This window comes from Prionailurus viverrinus, chromosome X, assembly GCF_022837055.1.
Source record: "Prionailurus viverrinus isolate Anna chromosome X, UM_Priviv_1.0, whole genome shotgun sequence".
Taxonomy (NCBI): domain Eukaryota; kingdom Metazoa; phylum Chordata; class Mammalia; order Carnivora; family Felidae; genus Prionailurus; species Prionailurus viverrinus.
The window spans coordinates 8,783,666-8,797,854 of record NC_062579.1 but is presented as its reverse complement, the minus strand read 5'-3'; the positions used below and the strand labels follow the sequence as shown (position 1 = coordinate 8,797,854).

Sequence of the window (14,189 nt, the reverse complement as noted above, 5' to 3'; positions counted from 1 at the left end):
AAGCACAGTGCAAGGGGCTGAGCCCCAGATCACACAGCCCTCTGGATCTGATTTCCCTGCGGCGTGTCTTTGACTTTGAAGAGGGCAGGTCTTTCCTGATGGATTCCCCAATGCACACCTCTCACGTACCATTTGAATTTAGAAATGATGCAGATAGAGACTGTCTTTATGGTCAGATCAGGACTTTCCAAAGCAAAGGAAGACTTCCACTTCATCGAAATGCTAACGTCTAAAACCCACAGTTAGAAGGTCACTCCCTTTGGTTGTCATCTGTCAAAGTGCTATTATCTTTGGATATTTTTTGTTGTTGTTTGTTTGTTTTTCAACTGACTAAGAAAGCCAGGGGCTCCCGGGTCTCTTTTTTTTTATTTAATTTTTTTTAATTTACATCCAAATTAGTTAGCATATAGTGCAACAATGATTTCAGGAGTAGATTCCTTAGTGCCCCTTACCCGTTTAGCCCATCCCCCCTCCCACACCCCCTCCAGTAACCCTCAGTTTGTTCTCCATGAGTCTCTTCTGTTTTGTCCCCCTTCCTGTTTTTATATTATTTTTGTTTTCCTTCCCTTATGTTCATCTGTTTTGTCTCTTAAAGTCCTCATATGAGTGAAGTCCTAGGATTTTTGTCTTTCTCTGACTAATTTCACTTAGCATAATACCCTCCAGTTCCATCCACATAGTTGCAAATGGCAAGGTTTCATTCTTTTTGATCACCGAGTAATATTCCATTGTGTATATATACCCCATCTTCTTTATGCATTCATCCATCGATGGACATTTGGGCTCTTTCCCTACTTTGGCTATTGCTGATAGTGCTGCTAGAAACATGGGGGTGCATGTGTCTCTTCGAAACAGCACCCCTGTATCCCATGGATACATGCCTAGTAGTGCCATTGCTGGGTCGTAGGGTAGTTCTATTTTTAATTTTTTGAGGAACCTCCCTACTGTTTTCCAGAGTGGCTGCACCAGCTTGCATTCCCATCTTTGGATAATTTTTGTGCTGGTGTTTCTCACTTAGTTTGAATTGTTCCATCAGAGGCTTTCCTGAGGGTGGATGTTGGGGAAGAAGGTAGAGATAAAGGGGAGCCAGAAGGTGGTAAAAAGGCCACCAGCCAGAAGGTGGTAAAAAGGTTTAAGGCATACAGCCTGTCTTCCCTAACGTGGCACGGATGGCTAGGGCCAGGCTGGGTTGGAGGTAAGACAAAGAGTCGAAACAGTGACATGTACTTCATAAAACCTCTCACTGTACCTAGAGGCAATACATCAGTGACAGCACTCATACAAAGACAGAACTAAAAACAGTATAATCCTGGTGTTCGAGCAACTTAGCCGCCATTGGGTAGTAGGTGTCTAAGAGACGCAGTCTGTCCTATCACTCCTGCCTCTCCTTAATGCCAATTTTAAATAAAGTTCAGGGGACTTATTTGTCCCTATTTGTAGAAGGATTCAGTCTTAGATGTTGGAAAGGATCCTAACGGCCCCTCAGGCCAACCTGTCTCAGTATAGTTGGGGTGATCACACATTTGTATTTGCCCAGAAGAGTCTGGTTTGTGCCTGATGTCCAGGTGCAATATTTTTTTTAATGTTTATTTTTCAGAGAGAGAGAGAGAGAGAGAGAGAGAGAGAGAGAGCGAGCATGAGCAGGGGAGGGGCAGAAAGAGGGGGAGACACAGAATCTGAAACAGGCTCCAGGCTCTGAGCTGTCAGCACAGAGCCTGACACAGGGCTCAAACCCACGAACCGGAGATCATGACATGAGCTGAAGTCAGATGCTTATACAACTGAGCCACCCAGGCGCCCCAGGTACAATATTCAATAGTGCACTGTTTCTCTGTCTAAATGTCATATCTTGTATCTACGAAGACAAAGTGAAATGAAGGGAACTCCAGGTATACGATAAATCCAATGAATATGTATAGCTAGGTTAGATGATCCAGATTGAGGAAAAATATTTCCCTTAGTAACAATCTAGTTCATTATCACCTGTCATCCAGATAAATGGCCCAGAACCTCACATGAGTTTACCCTTGTAAATACAGCCTCCTGAGCAAGTCCCAGCCATCTGCTTTAATGCCTTTGGGGAAGAATAGAATAGAAACATTTATGTTAGTTTTAGAGGAATACAGAGGACTTTCAAAACTCACTCATAGTCATCCAGGTTTTCCTCTTCTTCAGATGAACTTGACTCGGGGAATCCCCTTAGGAAGAGAGGAAACAACATGAATGCAAAAAACCCACCAAGAAATAATGCAATCACCTAGCAGTGCAATATCAAATCCCTCCCTGCTTTCACCCCATAAATAAAATTTAGACCCTTAGGGTTCCCTCTTTGTACCTGGGGAGGTATCTGCAAAGCGAAGAGAGAACCACTCAAAAGTTGAGCTCATGCACAGTTTAATGAGAAAATGGCTCTTTGATACGGGAGGCCCCCAGGAATGTGGGTTTGTTTGACTCTTTTGAAGAGCAGGCTCATGAAATAGATGAATGCCTTCAGTGACAGCTGTAGTATAACGTTAAAAAAAGCATCTGGGTTGTGTGGAGAGCAATTCTTAGAGAAGAGTTACTCAACTCTAGGTGGTTTTTCCTCCTAGAGATGCCCGAGCCACGTATTCCACTGTTCATGCTAACACCAGTGGATATCACGACCAACGGACAGGACATATCAGTGTGAGGAGAAGTGTAACCCATGAGCCATCGGCTCAGACCAACTTAAGGTTTCAGAGGGGCAAAGTATGTGGATTTTTTTGGTTTGCATTTACCTTAAACATGAAGTCTAGCTGCAAAATGACTGCAAATGTGCTTAGTTTTCCTGCAAATGGAAGCAAATCCTAGGTGTAAAGGAATATCTGAATTTGATTTACCATGACATCTTTGAGGTGCTGTGATTTACGACAGTCCTTTCCCTCTGGTTGCCACATGCGAAATCTTCACTGCTACGACAAAAGATACGTTTCGTAAATTTATGTTTATTTATAAATGTTAAATGACACAAATAGTTGTGTTAGATATCTTCTAGCTTCATTTAACATTTTGGCCTGTCCATTTCACTTGGTTTGGGAATTTAAGCTAATGAGTCATTTTCACATTTTTGTCCTTGCGGGGAACCCAGTAACCAGCAGTAGTTTGACAGTGTTCCTAAACAAAAGACAACTGTTAGTAGAAAAGTTGGATTCATAAATCATCTTGGGTGGGTTTGCCCTGGTTTTCTTACAGATATGCAAGCATTCGGTCCCGTATATATTTTAAAATGTAATTTTCCTCTTGGCTGTTGCGATTGCAATTAAAAGCCTTGAAAATACTGAACTTCTAACTCCACGTGGACACACGTGCTCCCGCAGGATCTTCATCACCCTCTGCCGTGCATCATTTTCCCTCTTCGTCTTGGGCGTTAAGCGGAGCATGAGGAAGTGCCTACCTCTCCAAGTCTAGAGGCTGGTTTGTTTGGAATGTGGGACCTATTTCCTGCTTGCCTTCAGATCTCAGGCTCTTTTTCAAAACCACAACACTGGAATGCCTCCCTCTCTGTCTTCCAAAGAGCTTTGCTCACTAGCGTGGCTTTTTTACTTCCATCTCTTCATAAGACAACTCTTATTATTTTTTTATTTTTATTTATTTATTTTTATTATTTATTATTTATTTATTTATTATTATTTATTTATTATTTATTTATATTTTATTTTATTTATTTTTTATTTTTATTTATTTTTATTTTATTTATTTATTTTATTTATTTATTTTTACAACTTTATTATTTTTTAAGTAGGCTCCGTGCCCAATGTGGGACTTAATTCACAACGCTGAGATCAAGAGTCGTGTGCTCTACTGACTCAGCCAAGCACGTGCCCCACAAAGCTTATTTTAAAGCGCTAAGCAATTTATTTAGCTTTGATTTTGTTTTTAAGAACATGCGGAGAATGTCCGTTGATAGTGTATCTCTTAGGTTTATCTGTATAATAGAGCACTACACAGACATTCAAAATAATCGGGTAGGTTGCACAACAGTGAGAATGTACCTAGCACCTCTGAACTGCACACTTAAAAATGACCAAGATGGTAAAATGTAGGTTATGTTTTATCACCATTCAATATTTTTTTCAAATTAAGACTTGAGTGTATCCTCATGTATTTAAATAGGAAAAAATGTTCAAGATCTGAAGTAATTCTCTATATACAGTAACATGTTCCTACGGAACATTCTAGAGCAATGTATGCTGGATATTCTGCAATTCATGAAAGCATGCATTATGTTACTACTCAGAAAAAATTAAAAAGCACTTCGAGTGAGGATAATTGATAAAAAGTATTATCTACTTACATGAGCTGAGAATCATGGCTGCATTTAAAAATTCAGTCTCCATGAAGACCTTTTAGCAATTATCATCATTCACTCACCGATGTAATGCTACTCACACAAAGAAGTGATTAATCAATTCTTTGTTCAGATAACTAGCTTTCTCAAGTTCTAGGGAAAAATCCAAGGTCAGGACTACATCTTGGGGGGTGTCAGAAAAACTCAGCAGTCAAGATAAATTGTGTTTTCATGAAATATTTTTTAAATAAAAATTCATGCAAAAAAATCCATGCTGAATGACATGTCGATATTTTCAATAAAGGTAGGATCTGGCCATCCAGGAGTTGGGGGCCCTGCCAAGCTCCTGTGACTCAGTGGTGCTGACTGCTCATTTGAATACTGATCGCTTTTGCCGCACGCCTTCCTCAGCAAATCCCTGGGGCTTCCGGCAGCGAGGGGACCTGGCACAAAGTTGACGTGACACCCAGTCTGCTAGGATCTGCGTCTATGGATGGTCTCCTTCCACAGGAACACTGGGTTGCGGGCAAATAAATGTAACACGTCCCCTCAGGCAGCCGGTGTAGATTAACACACCGGGATTCTAGCTCCACTTTGAAACGAGAGGTACCACAACTTGCTAAACCAAAAGCAACTACAGGAATTCCCTCACATTCTTCCAAGTTCTCTGTGGCCCAGGACTGTATCGTGGGTACAGTGAGGCATTTGCTTTAGATAAAAATGATGAGGATGGAAAGAATAAAAGAATCAGAGCCCGAGGGAGAAAACAAAGAAAGGAGAGGCCCGGGGAGTCCGAGAGATGTTGTGCTCCTTGACCCGTTCTCTGTTGTCGTCTTGCGATTCAGTTCGGTCTTTACTGAGCAGCACGGATGGGGCTGCTTTGGTCCCTGGCGGGATGCAGTTTAGGTGCTGCCTTTCGAGGCAGTTTTAATTCTGCCTTTAGGTGGCATCTTTTGGCTTAGAAACGTGAGAAGACCCGGGGCACCTGGGTGGCTCAGTCAGCTAAGCGTCCGACTCTTGATTTCGGCTCAGGTCATGATCTCAGGGTCCGTGAGATAGAGCCCCTCATGGGGCTCTGTGCTGACAGCATGGAGCCTGCTTAGGATTCTCTCTCTTTCTCTGCACCTCCCCCGTTCCCACGCATGTACGCTCTCTCTCTCAAAATGTGAAAAATTAAAAAAAACAAAAACAAAAAAACCAAAAACACGAGAAGGCCAGTCCTGTCAGGAGAGGTGGTGGTGTACATCCTGAGAGGGCAGCCGAAGCCTCGCTGGGAGTGTTACTTGTCATTTGTAAGCACATTACAAAAGTTAGCCCACCCTACACGGTCTCACGTAAAGGATATATTTTAAAGATTCCGAGTTCTGGCACATAAGGTTATCAGGGGGAAAGGGGGAGAGAAAGAGGTGGGAATAAAATGCACAAGTGTTGCTTAGCTCACAGTTGAGATCATCTAAATGGAAAGTCTATGCTGTTCTGTCCCAGTGGGGCTGCCGCTGGCCCAGGCTCCCGGCTCAAGCACTGAGCGTTTCCTGAGAGGACAGCCCTAGCACAGCCAAGGCCTACATGGACAGTTTTGAGGCTGGGGTCCAAGGCAGCGAGGTAACCTCTACCCTACATGCGGGCAGCTGCACGAAAAGCTTAAGTTTACCTTTTCAGTTTTCTTACTTGCCACCAGTCAGGGCAGTCTTCTCTTGGAATATGCTGCAAATTGACGTTTAGCTGGGAGCCATAGTTTTTCTTGGAGTCACTGTCATACTGGGCGACAGTGGTACTTGAAGATGGTTCATTCATTTTGAAAATAGGAACTGCTCGAGGAATCTTCAGCTTTGGAGGAGAAGAGATTTTAATATATCAGAGTGAGGCACAGATTTGTGCACTGGGAAGTAACAGGCCAAGTATATCAGCTCTTAAAAAGGAAAGAAGGAGGGCAAGAAAGAAAAGAAAGGAAACTATGAAAGGAAGGAAGGAATGAAGGAAGGAAGGAAAGAATAAGAAAGAAAAGGAAAAGAAAAAAAAGAGAAAAGAAAGAAAAGGTCGATACTAAGAATTGGCAAAGATACAGACAGAGCAACTGGAACGTTCACGCTTTACTGGTTGGGGTGCATAACCACACTGAAGAGCTGTCTGCAAGATCTAAAGCTGGGCGTGCACATACCCTATGATCCAGAAAGTCTATATGCACACCCAACATTGAAATCAAAAGACATGTAAAAGAATGTTCACAGCAGAATTATCCCAATTAGATAAAACCCGGAAAGAACCGAAATGCCCATTAAAAGGGTAAAAGAATAAACATATTTTATACTAAGCAGAAGATGCTACCCTTCTGGCCCTGAAGATGGAGGAGAGGGCCAGAAACCGAGAATGTCGGTTGCCTCTAGAAGCTGGAAAAGAAGCTGGAAAAGGCAAGGAGATAAATTTTTTCCCCCTAAAGCCTCTAGAAGGAATACAGCTGTGTGGGCCCATTTTATTTTAGATTTCTGACCTTCGGCACTTCAAGAGAATACATTCGTATTGCTTTAAGTCACAAAATTTGGGGTAATTTGTTACAGCAGCTATGAAACTACCACGGTGGTGTCCTCACACAGTACAATTGTATACAGCAACGAGAATCGACTACAACCATACCCTAAAGTCATAAGACAGATAATAAATGGCTCTATGCTTTCAGATTCCATTTATATAAAGGTCAAAACCAAGCAAGTAATCTATGAAGTTATAAATCAAGCTAATGATTACTCTCAGGGGGATGGAGTGACCAAAAAGGAACATGATGGCACCCCTGGGGTTCTGTGACGTGCTGTTCCTTAATTTGAGTGAGAGTTACGCAGATGGGTTCCGTTTGTGAAAAGGCATCAAGCTAAACACGTAGGACTTGTATACTTTTCTAAGTGCATGTTATATTTCAGTTAAAACTTCACAGAACAATGTATAAGCTCTCAATTTTTCATACTTGTATTTTTACTTTTTTTTTTTCAGGGATCGACATCCTGGAAATTTTAGTTATGCAGGACACCGCTGTTTATGAGCTATGCCGTGGTTCTGCCCAGAGATAAATGCAGTGGAAAGTTCCCTAAACGGAAATCTGAACAGACCGGCTAGAAGGTGGATTTTTAATTTCCTCAGCTCCGCAAAGTAAGTTCTCTCCTGAATGTTCTGATAAAAACGAAACAAAGGAAAACATGCTTTTCACGATACTCGCTCTGATCCCTGATCCCTTAGGGCAACTTACAATCAAAACATACTTAGAAACCCTTGACCACTGATGTGCCGGCCTGATAATCTTCAGCACATTTCCCAAACAATTCCTGGCCAGAGATTAGATGCAGTGGTTTCTGGCTCCTAAATTATCCCCAGCTCTTAGATTTGTTTCAAATAAATTGTATTGGATTAGAATTTGCATACCATAAAATTTACCTTTTATAAGGGTAGAATTCAGTGACTTTCAGTAAATTTGTCAAGTCGGGCAACCACCACCACAATCCGGTCCAAGCACCTTGCTGGCACTCCTGTGGGGCCCCTGTGCACATTAGCGGCCTCTCCCCATTTCTGTCCCGGCCCCACTCCTCTCAACCTCTTGTCCCTGTAGGTTTGCTTATTCTGGACATTGCTGGTAGGTGTTTTACAAGGCCATAAATTCCAAGCTTCAGGACTAGAGCATGGACCCAAACCAAAATAGCAATGTTGCCGGTAACAATAAAACCCTCAAGCCTTCATAACTGTATTAGTTTCCTTAGGCTGCCATAACAAATCGGTACGCATCTAGTGGATTAAAACAACGGAAATTTGTTCTCTCACAGTTCTGGATGCCGGGGGTCCACCATCAAGGCTTCAGCATGGCTGTGCTTCCTTTAGAAGCAATTGACACGATTTAACCTACTCCAGTAGTGGATTTCTTTTTGTCCCGCATGTTGGTTCACAAAAATTATATGGTTTTGACTCGGAAAGGGAGAAGTGTGTGTGAATGTGTACCGCTGAAAATAAGTACCCAAGACACTAGAGAGCTGATGGATGGGTAGAGACCCTCCTTTACTTTGAGGACGGCTTCCAGAGGATCATCGGGAGGCCACTTTATGTGTCCTCTGGCATGCGAGGAGGCTGACACCTGCCTGGGAAGCTGAAAAGCAGGAGCAAAGGCTACAAACCCAGGAAGGCAGAGCAAAAGCAAAGCAGCAGCCTGTCGTGTGAGAGGGAGCCACAGACTGTGGTCCTAACCAGAGAAGTCCAGGTTTTGTTTGTTTTCCTGGAGGCCAAGTCCACCCTGGGGAGAGGGTTGGCTGGGAGCCATCTTGAAAGGAACTCTTCCTGAGATGGGTGAATTGGCTCAGCAAAATGCGAGGACCAGAAACCCAAGAGCTAAAGGTGAAGACATTCCCTCTGTCATAAAACTACATTTGGATCTGCGCTCTCGCGGCAAACCCACACAAGTTGCCCAGAGGCTAAAGAATCAGCACTGGAAAACTGTCTCACCCAGAAGCCACCCCTACCGAGTCATGATGGGATCAGCCACGTATGACTGTTTTTCATTAGACCCCCTCTTCCTGGGGCCCAACTGTGAAAGAGTCAGAAATTTCAGCTTCTTCATGACCCTCACCCGAAGCAGGCTTCCATCTGAGCCATGTGAAGGGGAGGAGTTGTCACTCAGAGTGATGTTTGGAGTGGTAGGATTATAACATCGGATGGGACAATTTAGAGGTTCTTGCCATGACTACGAGTCATTGGGAAATTTTATTTCAAAGGAGAGTGACCAGAAAACTGTGGCATCTCCTGGAGATTCTGTTCAGAGACAGAGAAAAAAAGCACACTGAGTGGCTTTGAAGGGATAATGGAGGGAAAGACTTAGGTTAGTTTCTGCTTGTGCCCATTCCTTCTCTAGAATATTCACATGAGGCCGACTTGGCCATGCTGGTGCTGGGGGAGGCATGGCGGTAAGCAACAGCTGCCTGTTACATGTGATGCCATCTTAAGGACTTCTCCTGCTTGCACCCATTGTTTGGTGACTCTTATGTGCTTATAGGTTAGAAAAGGCATGAACTACAACAGTATCATTCGATACTGCCATTGCTCTTGGTGATAACTCACGGTTTCCCTCTCTTTGCTGAGCAGTCTGAATGAGGCCCACATTTTCCACTCTTGAATCCGGCAACTCATGGTTTATATATATCCTGACTATGCAAACATTTTTTTTTTTTAATATTGACTTACCACTCTGTCTGGGAAGGTGGGAGCTCTGTGTTTCTCTTCGTGGGTTGTGACATGCAGATCAGCATCTGAAAAGCAAAGCCAAGTCGTATCAGAAGGAACTTTAAACAAAGCAAGCACCCAGTGTCATGAATGAAAAGAATGAACTAGCTTATGTGATCAGTGCTTCAGATGAAATGAATTCAGACGCACCCTTTGGAGTGATGTTGTTACTTTCCCGTGTAACACCCAACTCGAACACCACTCCTCCGCCTCTGGTGATCAGTATTCTCCCCAAACAGATAAAAAATTCAAATTCCTCTCAATCCTTTAAATTGTTAATTTATATCTCATTTCCACCCTGTATTTGAAGTACAGATGTCTAATCTCATTGGGTAATACCTATGAGGCTTGGGGTCAGAATCCATGTCTGATTCCTCTTGGAGTAACGCATACAAGATGCTTGTAAGTAGCTGATTTATGAGTGAACAAACCTATCCTATGCTTTTTTTTTTTTCATTTCTTATGGTAGTTGTTGGTTTCTCTTTCCACTTGCATCTGTGGGTAGATGCCCAGCCATGAGGGTGAAGCCGTCAGGTGCCTTGTAAGTACAGTGGCCGTGTGGTGTACTAACCAAGCTGGAACATTCCTTACAGGGATCGGTAGCTTTTAATAATTATGCCAGGTCCCCAGCTGCAGAAGGAGACTGATGCAAACAAACTGGGGCGCATGGTAAACTTACTTATAGGCCATGTGCCCCAGGAAAGGAGTGGTCTAGGGCATTTTGAAGACAGAAGGAAGCAAAGACTCTCAACTGTTTCCTTCCAAGTAACTGTACCCAGGGGCTGCCCTGTAACTCAGCAGCGAAGGCCAAGGCAGGAAGTTCTACTTGGGCAAATAGACAATATCATAGCTGCTCATGGGCCACAGCACCCGCAAATTCTGTAGTTTTCTTCAGAGGCTGGCAAAGAGCCTGTGGCACCCAGAATGCATGGCAGATGCCATCCGGGCAGAGCCTAGGAAGATAATCCCGAGGCAGTGCTCTCTCTGGCCTTTTTCCCCCGCTTCTTCCCAGGGAGTTAGGGTGGTAAGGTCAGAGCTAGAATCTGGCCTCCTGGGTAATGATGCCAGATCTTGAACAGAATAAGTGCAGGAGATAATTAATGCTGTAAGGAAACATTATTCCTTAGTCCCTTACAGTGGAGGGAGGATCCATAGACAACAATTTCTATATAGTTCATTAAATCACTATAATTGGTGAGTATAAAGGGCAACGTGGTATACTTAAGATTAATAAATGTTCATTGTGTAGTCTAATTAAGATGGAAAACACAATGAACATTTATTCATTGATTTTGTTGCCAAATTACTAGTAACGCCATCAATGTGACTGTCAGGGGTGAATACCGTGATGGAGTGAAGTTGAATAATAGCTCATGTCCCTGTGTGTCTTATAGTTCATGAAGTGGGATCACACCGCTGATCTCATTCAATTCGTTAAAGGTGGAATCCTCGCATATTTTGCCCAGGCTGGTAAAACCGCTCCCAGAATAAGTTCTCCTTTTTAATTTATTTGCAACTTAATATTGCTAAACAGTGATACACGTCTAAAATACGTGGGACTGCCTCATGTAAGTATCCTGGAGATGGAAGGGGACCCTATAGAGCACAAGCAGAAAACAACCTAATTCCTTCCCTCTGTTAACCCTTCAAAGCCACTAGGTGGGCTTTCATTTCTGTCCCCAGATAAAGTCTCAGGCAGATTTTCTTAGGAATATAACTCTGGACAGAATCTGATTGCACTTAAGGCAAACCCTTCACTACCTTCTGTGACGTTATTAAGAAACCAATAAACACGTACAGAAATGGCCAATCCTTTAAATATGCCTTTTAAAATTAGGTTGTCCATCACTTTGGTATCTATGGTGATTAAAAGTGTTAGTCACATTTTATCCTTTGACATATTTTTTTACAGAATGGTGGTTTTTCTGATTTATTATTTTAGGGTTATGAACCATGGTGATATGTTCACCACATTCTACCCATTTGGTGTTTATGTTAAACCGGGAAGAATTATGGGAGGAAATAAACAGCTTGATGGATTCATGATTCCAATTAAAAAAAAAACCTTTCTCATGAAAGAATGCCAGATGTTAATATTGTTATTATTTTAGTGAACATGACTCAATCGACTCTAGAACTGGGCTTCATCTGCCCGCTAGCATTTTTTGAGGCTGGATTTTCATGATGTCAACCAATGTGGCACATCTTGTTTTCCCGAACTTGGTGAGCTGTTATGGAATTTGGCAGGTTTGCCTAACGGGGCAGCGTCCGCCCCGGGTCCAGCCCAACAAAAGGGTCACATTACATGCTTCCCAGAGGGTACATCCTGGGGCCGCTTTGCAGCTCTGCTGGCAGCACAGGAACTTTCCATCCACGAAGAACCCACTGTGGTACTTGATCAGCAGGTGGGGGTTGCCCCTTATCTCTGGGGAACAGGCAGGAAGAAAACACACCATGAGCAAACGTTGGCCCAAGAGAAGAAACACGTTCAGTAAGTGCTGTTATCACAGAACAATGAAAACCTTATTTAATGGTTCCCGAAGGATATGTCTTTCACTCAGAAGTTAATAAGCCAAAAAAAACAAGAAACCAAAAAAAAACGTTGAACCTGGCATATAGTGAGAACGACACAATAACTTGTATCAGCCTTACCCAAAAAAACTAGAAAATGTATATGCGGATCAACTCGATGATCTAGGGTGTTAGAAATACATCTGTAAAGATAGTAAGGGGGTTATGGTACATGGTGTTCTCTTGTAGGAGGCTGGAGGATAGGACTAAATCTTAGCAAGAGGGAAAGAAGGTTCTCAGGAACATGTACTTCACTCTTCATTTTGAAACATTTCAAACATACCGATGAGTTTGAAGACTGGTATAACATACGCCCATATACCCTTCACCCAGATTCATCAATTTTTAACTGTTTGCCACATTTGCTTTATCTTTCTCTCTGTGCATACATACTATTATTATTAAAAAATTTTTAAGTTGTTATGTTTTGTTAACCATTTGAGAGTACGTTGCAGATATCATGACCTAGAAAATATCACCCATAAATACTTCAGCACATAACTTCTGTTAGCAGCGACGGTCCCTTACACAACTGCAATACCATTATCAAATTCAGGAAACTTAACATGATACAGTAGTCTTCCTGAATATTTTATATTCAATATTGTTCCAACTGTTTCAATAATACCCTTTATAATTATTCACTGTTTCTGATTGGGGATCCAATCCAGAATCACATATGGCATTTAGTTTTCTAGTTTCCCTTGATCTGGAACCATCCCTCATCCCTGCTTTGTCTTTCATGGCTTTGACTTGTTTACACTAAAGAACGAATGGTTTGTGGGGCCCCTTTTCTAGGAATATGTGCATATTTAAAAATATATATATGGGAGTAGGGCAATGTTTAATCCAGAGAAATGAAATTCTAATACTGGAGTAGAATCCCATGTCTACACCAAATTAGCCTCTCTCAAAATACAGCAGAGAAACCCACGAGGTCTTAGTAGAGATTAGTTCAAGAAGGTTTTCTAGGTGGGGAGGGCTGGTTCTATATGTGACTTCAATTCTTTTCTTCTTGATTTTATATTCATCTTAAGGACTCCTTATATTAGTCCCAGGAGAGTTCTGCTCTGATTCAAGGAAGTGTTTGGAGATAACTGCTTGGCTGGGTCAGTGGATCATATCCAATCTTTATGTATGTAAAGCATCCAGCGTAGAGTTTGGCTCAGAGCAGGTGTTCAGTGAACAGGAGGCTTTAGTGTTATCATTCCCTTAGTTTAGCTCAGCTCAGCTTAGCTGAAAGTGCTGGCATTAAAAAAAACTTTACTAAATATTAATGGGAACTAAAGGGAAATTATTACAGAAGTAACAAAAAGCAAATGGGGTTAAGAATACAATACACTAGGGGCATCTGGGTGGCTCAGTCGGTTGAACATCAGGCTCTTGATTTCGGCTCAGTTCATGATCTCACGGTCGTGAGATCGAGCCCTGGGTCGGGCTCTGCACTGAGGATGGAGCCTGCTCGGGATTCCGTGTCTCCCTCTCTCCCTGCCCCTCCCCCACTTGCTTGTGTGCGCACATGCTCTCTCTCTCTCAAAATAAATAAACATTAAAAAATAAGATTGCAACACACTAGTTTCTGACCTTGGTCCCCAAATGGCCATTGCAATTCCTTGAGCATATTACTTGCCTTCCTACTCTCCAGGCTCCTTCTGCCCCCCACCCCTACCCCACCAGGCCAGGATTCCTGTTACTTCCTACTGCACGAATGAATTTCAATTCCTGGGTGAGTAACTCTTTTCCAACCGAGTCCAAAAGTCCACGTTGTGACACTCACACCATTTAATAATGACAAGAAGAGGAACTCATGTCTGTTAACGTGTACATAGGAGTTTCCATATTTCCCCTCACATGTATCGTCTCATTGAATCTACTCAACAGCCTTGCAGGCATCCGTTCTTGTCATGTCACTTACAGAGCTAGGTCAGCCGAGGGGCAGGGAGGTGCTGTAGCTTGCTCAAGGTCATAGACCTAGCAAGTAGCACTTCTGACACTCAGCCCCAACTTGTTTCTACTCGAGTCCAATGCACAGACGCCAGTTTCCCTGTCAACCCCCCTTCCG

General features: G+C 42.7%; 1 protein-coding gene across 4 annotated transcripts in view; it reads right to left on the bottom strand.

The window, feature by feature from the left end:
* The window catches only part of BMX (BMX non-receptor tyrosine kinase), a 54,834-nt gene that overhangs the window by 26,826 nt on the left and 13,819 nt on the right, over positions 1–14,189 (bottom strand). For 3 of the 4 annotated variants that reach the window (XR_007149017.1, XM_047844453.1, XM_047844455.1), the window contains exons 5-9: positions 11,862–11,981; positions 9,518–9,582; positions 5,961–6,136; positions 2,862–2,933; positions 2,145–2,198 (exon numbers count right to left, since the gene is read on the bottom strand). Coding sequence is in view for 3 of the 4 variants with exons in the window: in XM_047844453.1 (XP_047700409.1) it covers positions 2,145–2,198; positions 2,862–2,933; positions 5,961–6,136; positions 9,518–9,582; positions 11,862–11,981 (487 nt within the window). In the remaining variant the exon portion in view is untranslated. The remainder of the gene's footprint in view (positions 1–2,144; positions 2,199–2,861; positions 2,934–5,960; positions 6,137–9,517; positions 9,583–11,861; positions 11,982–14,189) is intronic. The other variant, XM_047844454.1, reaches the window with a different exon arrangement.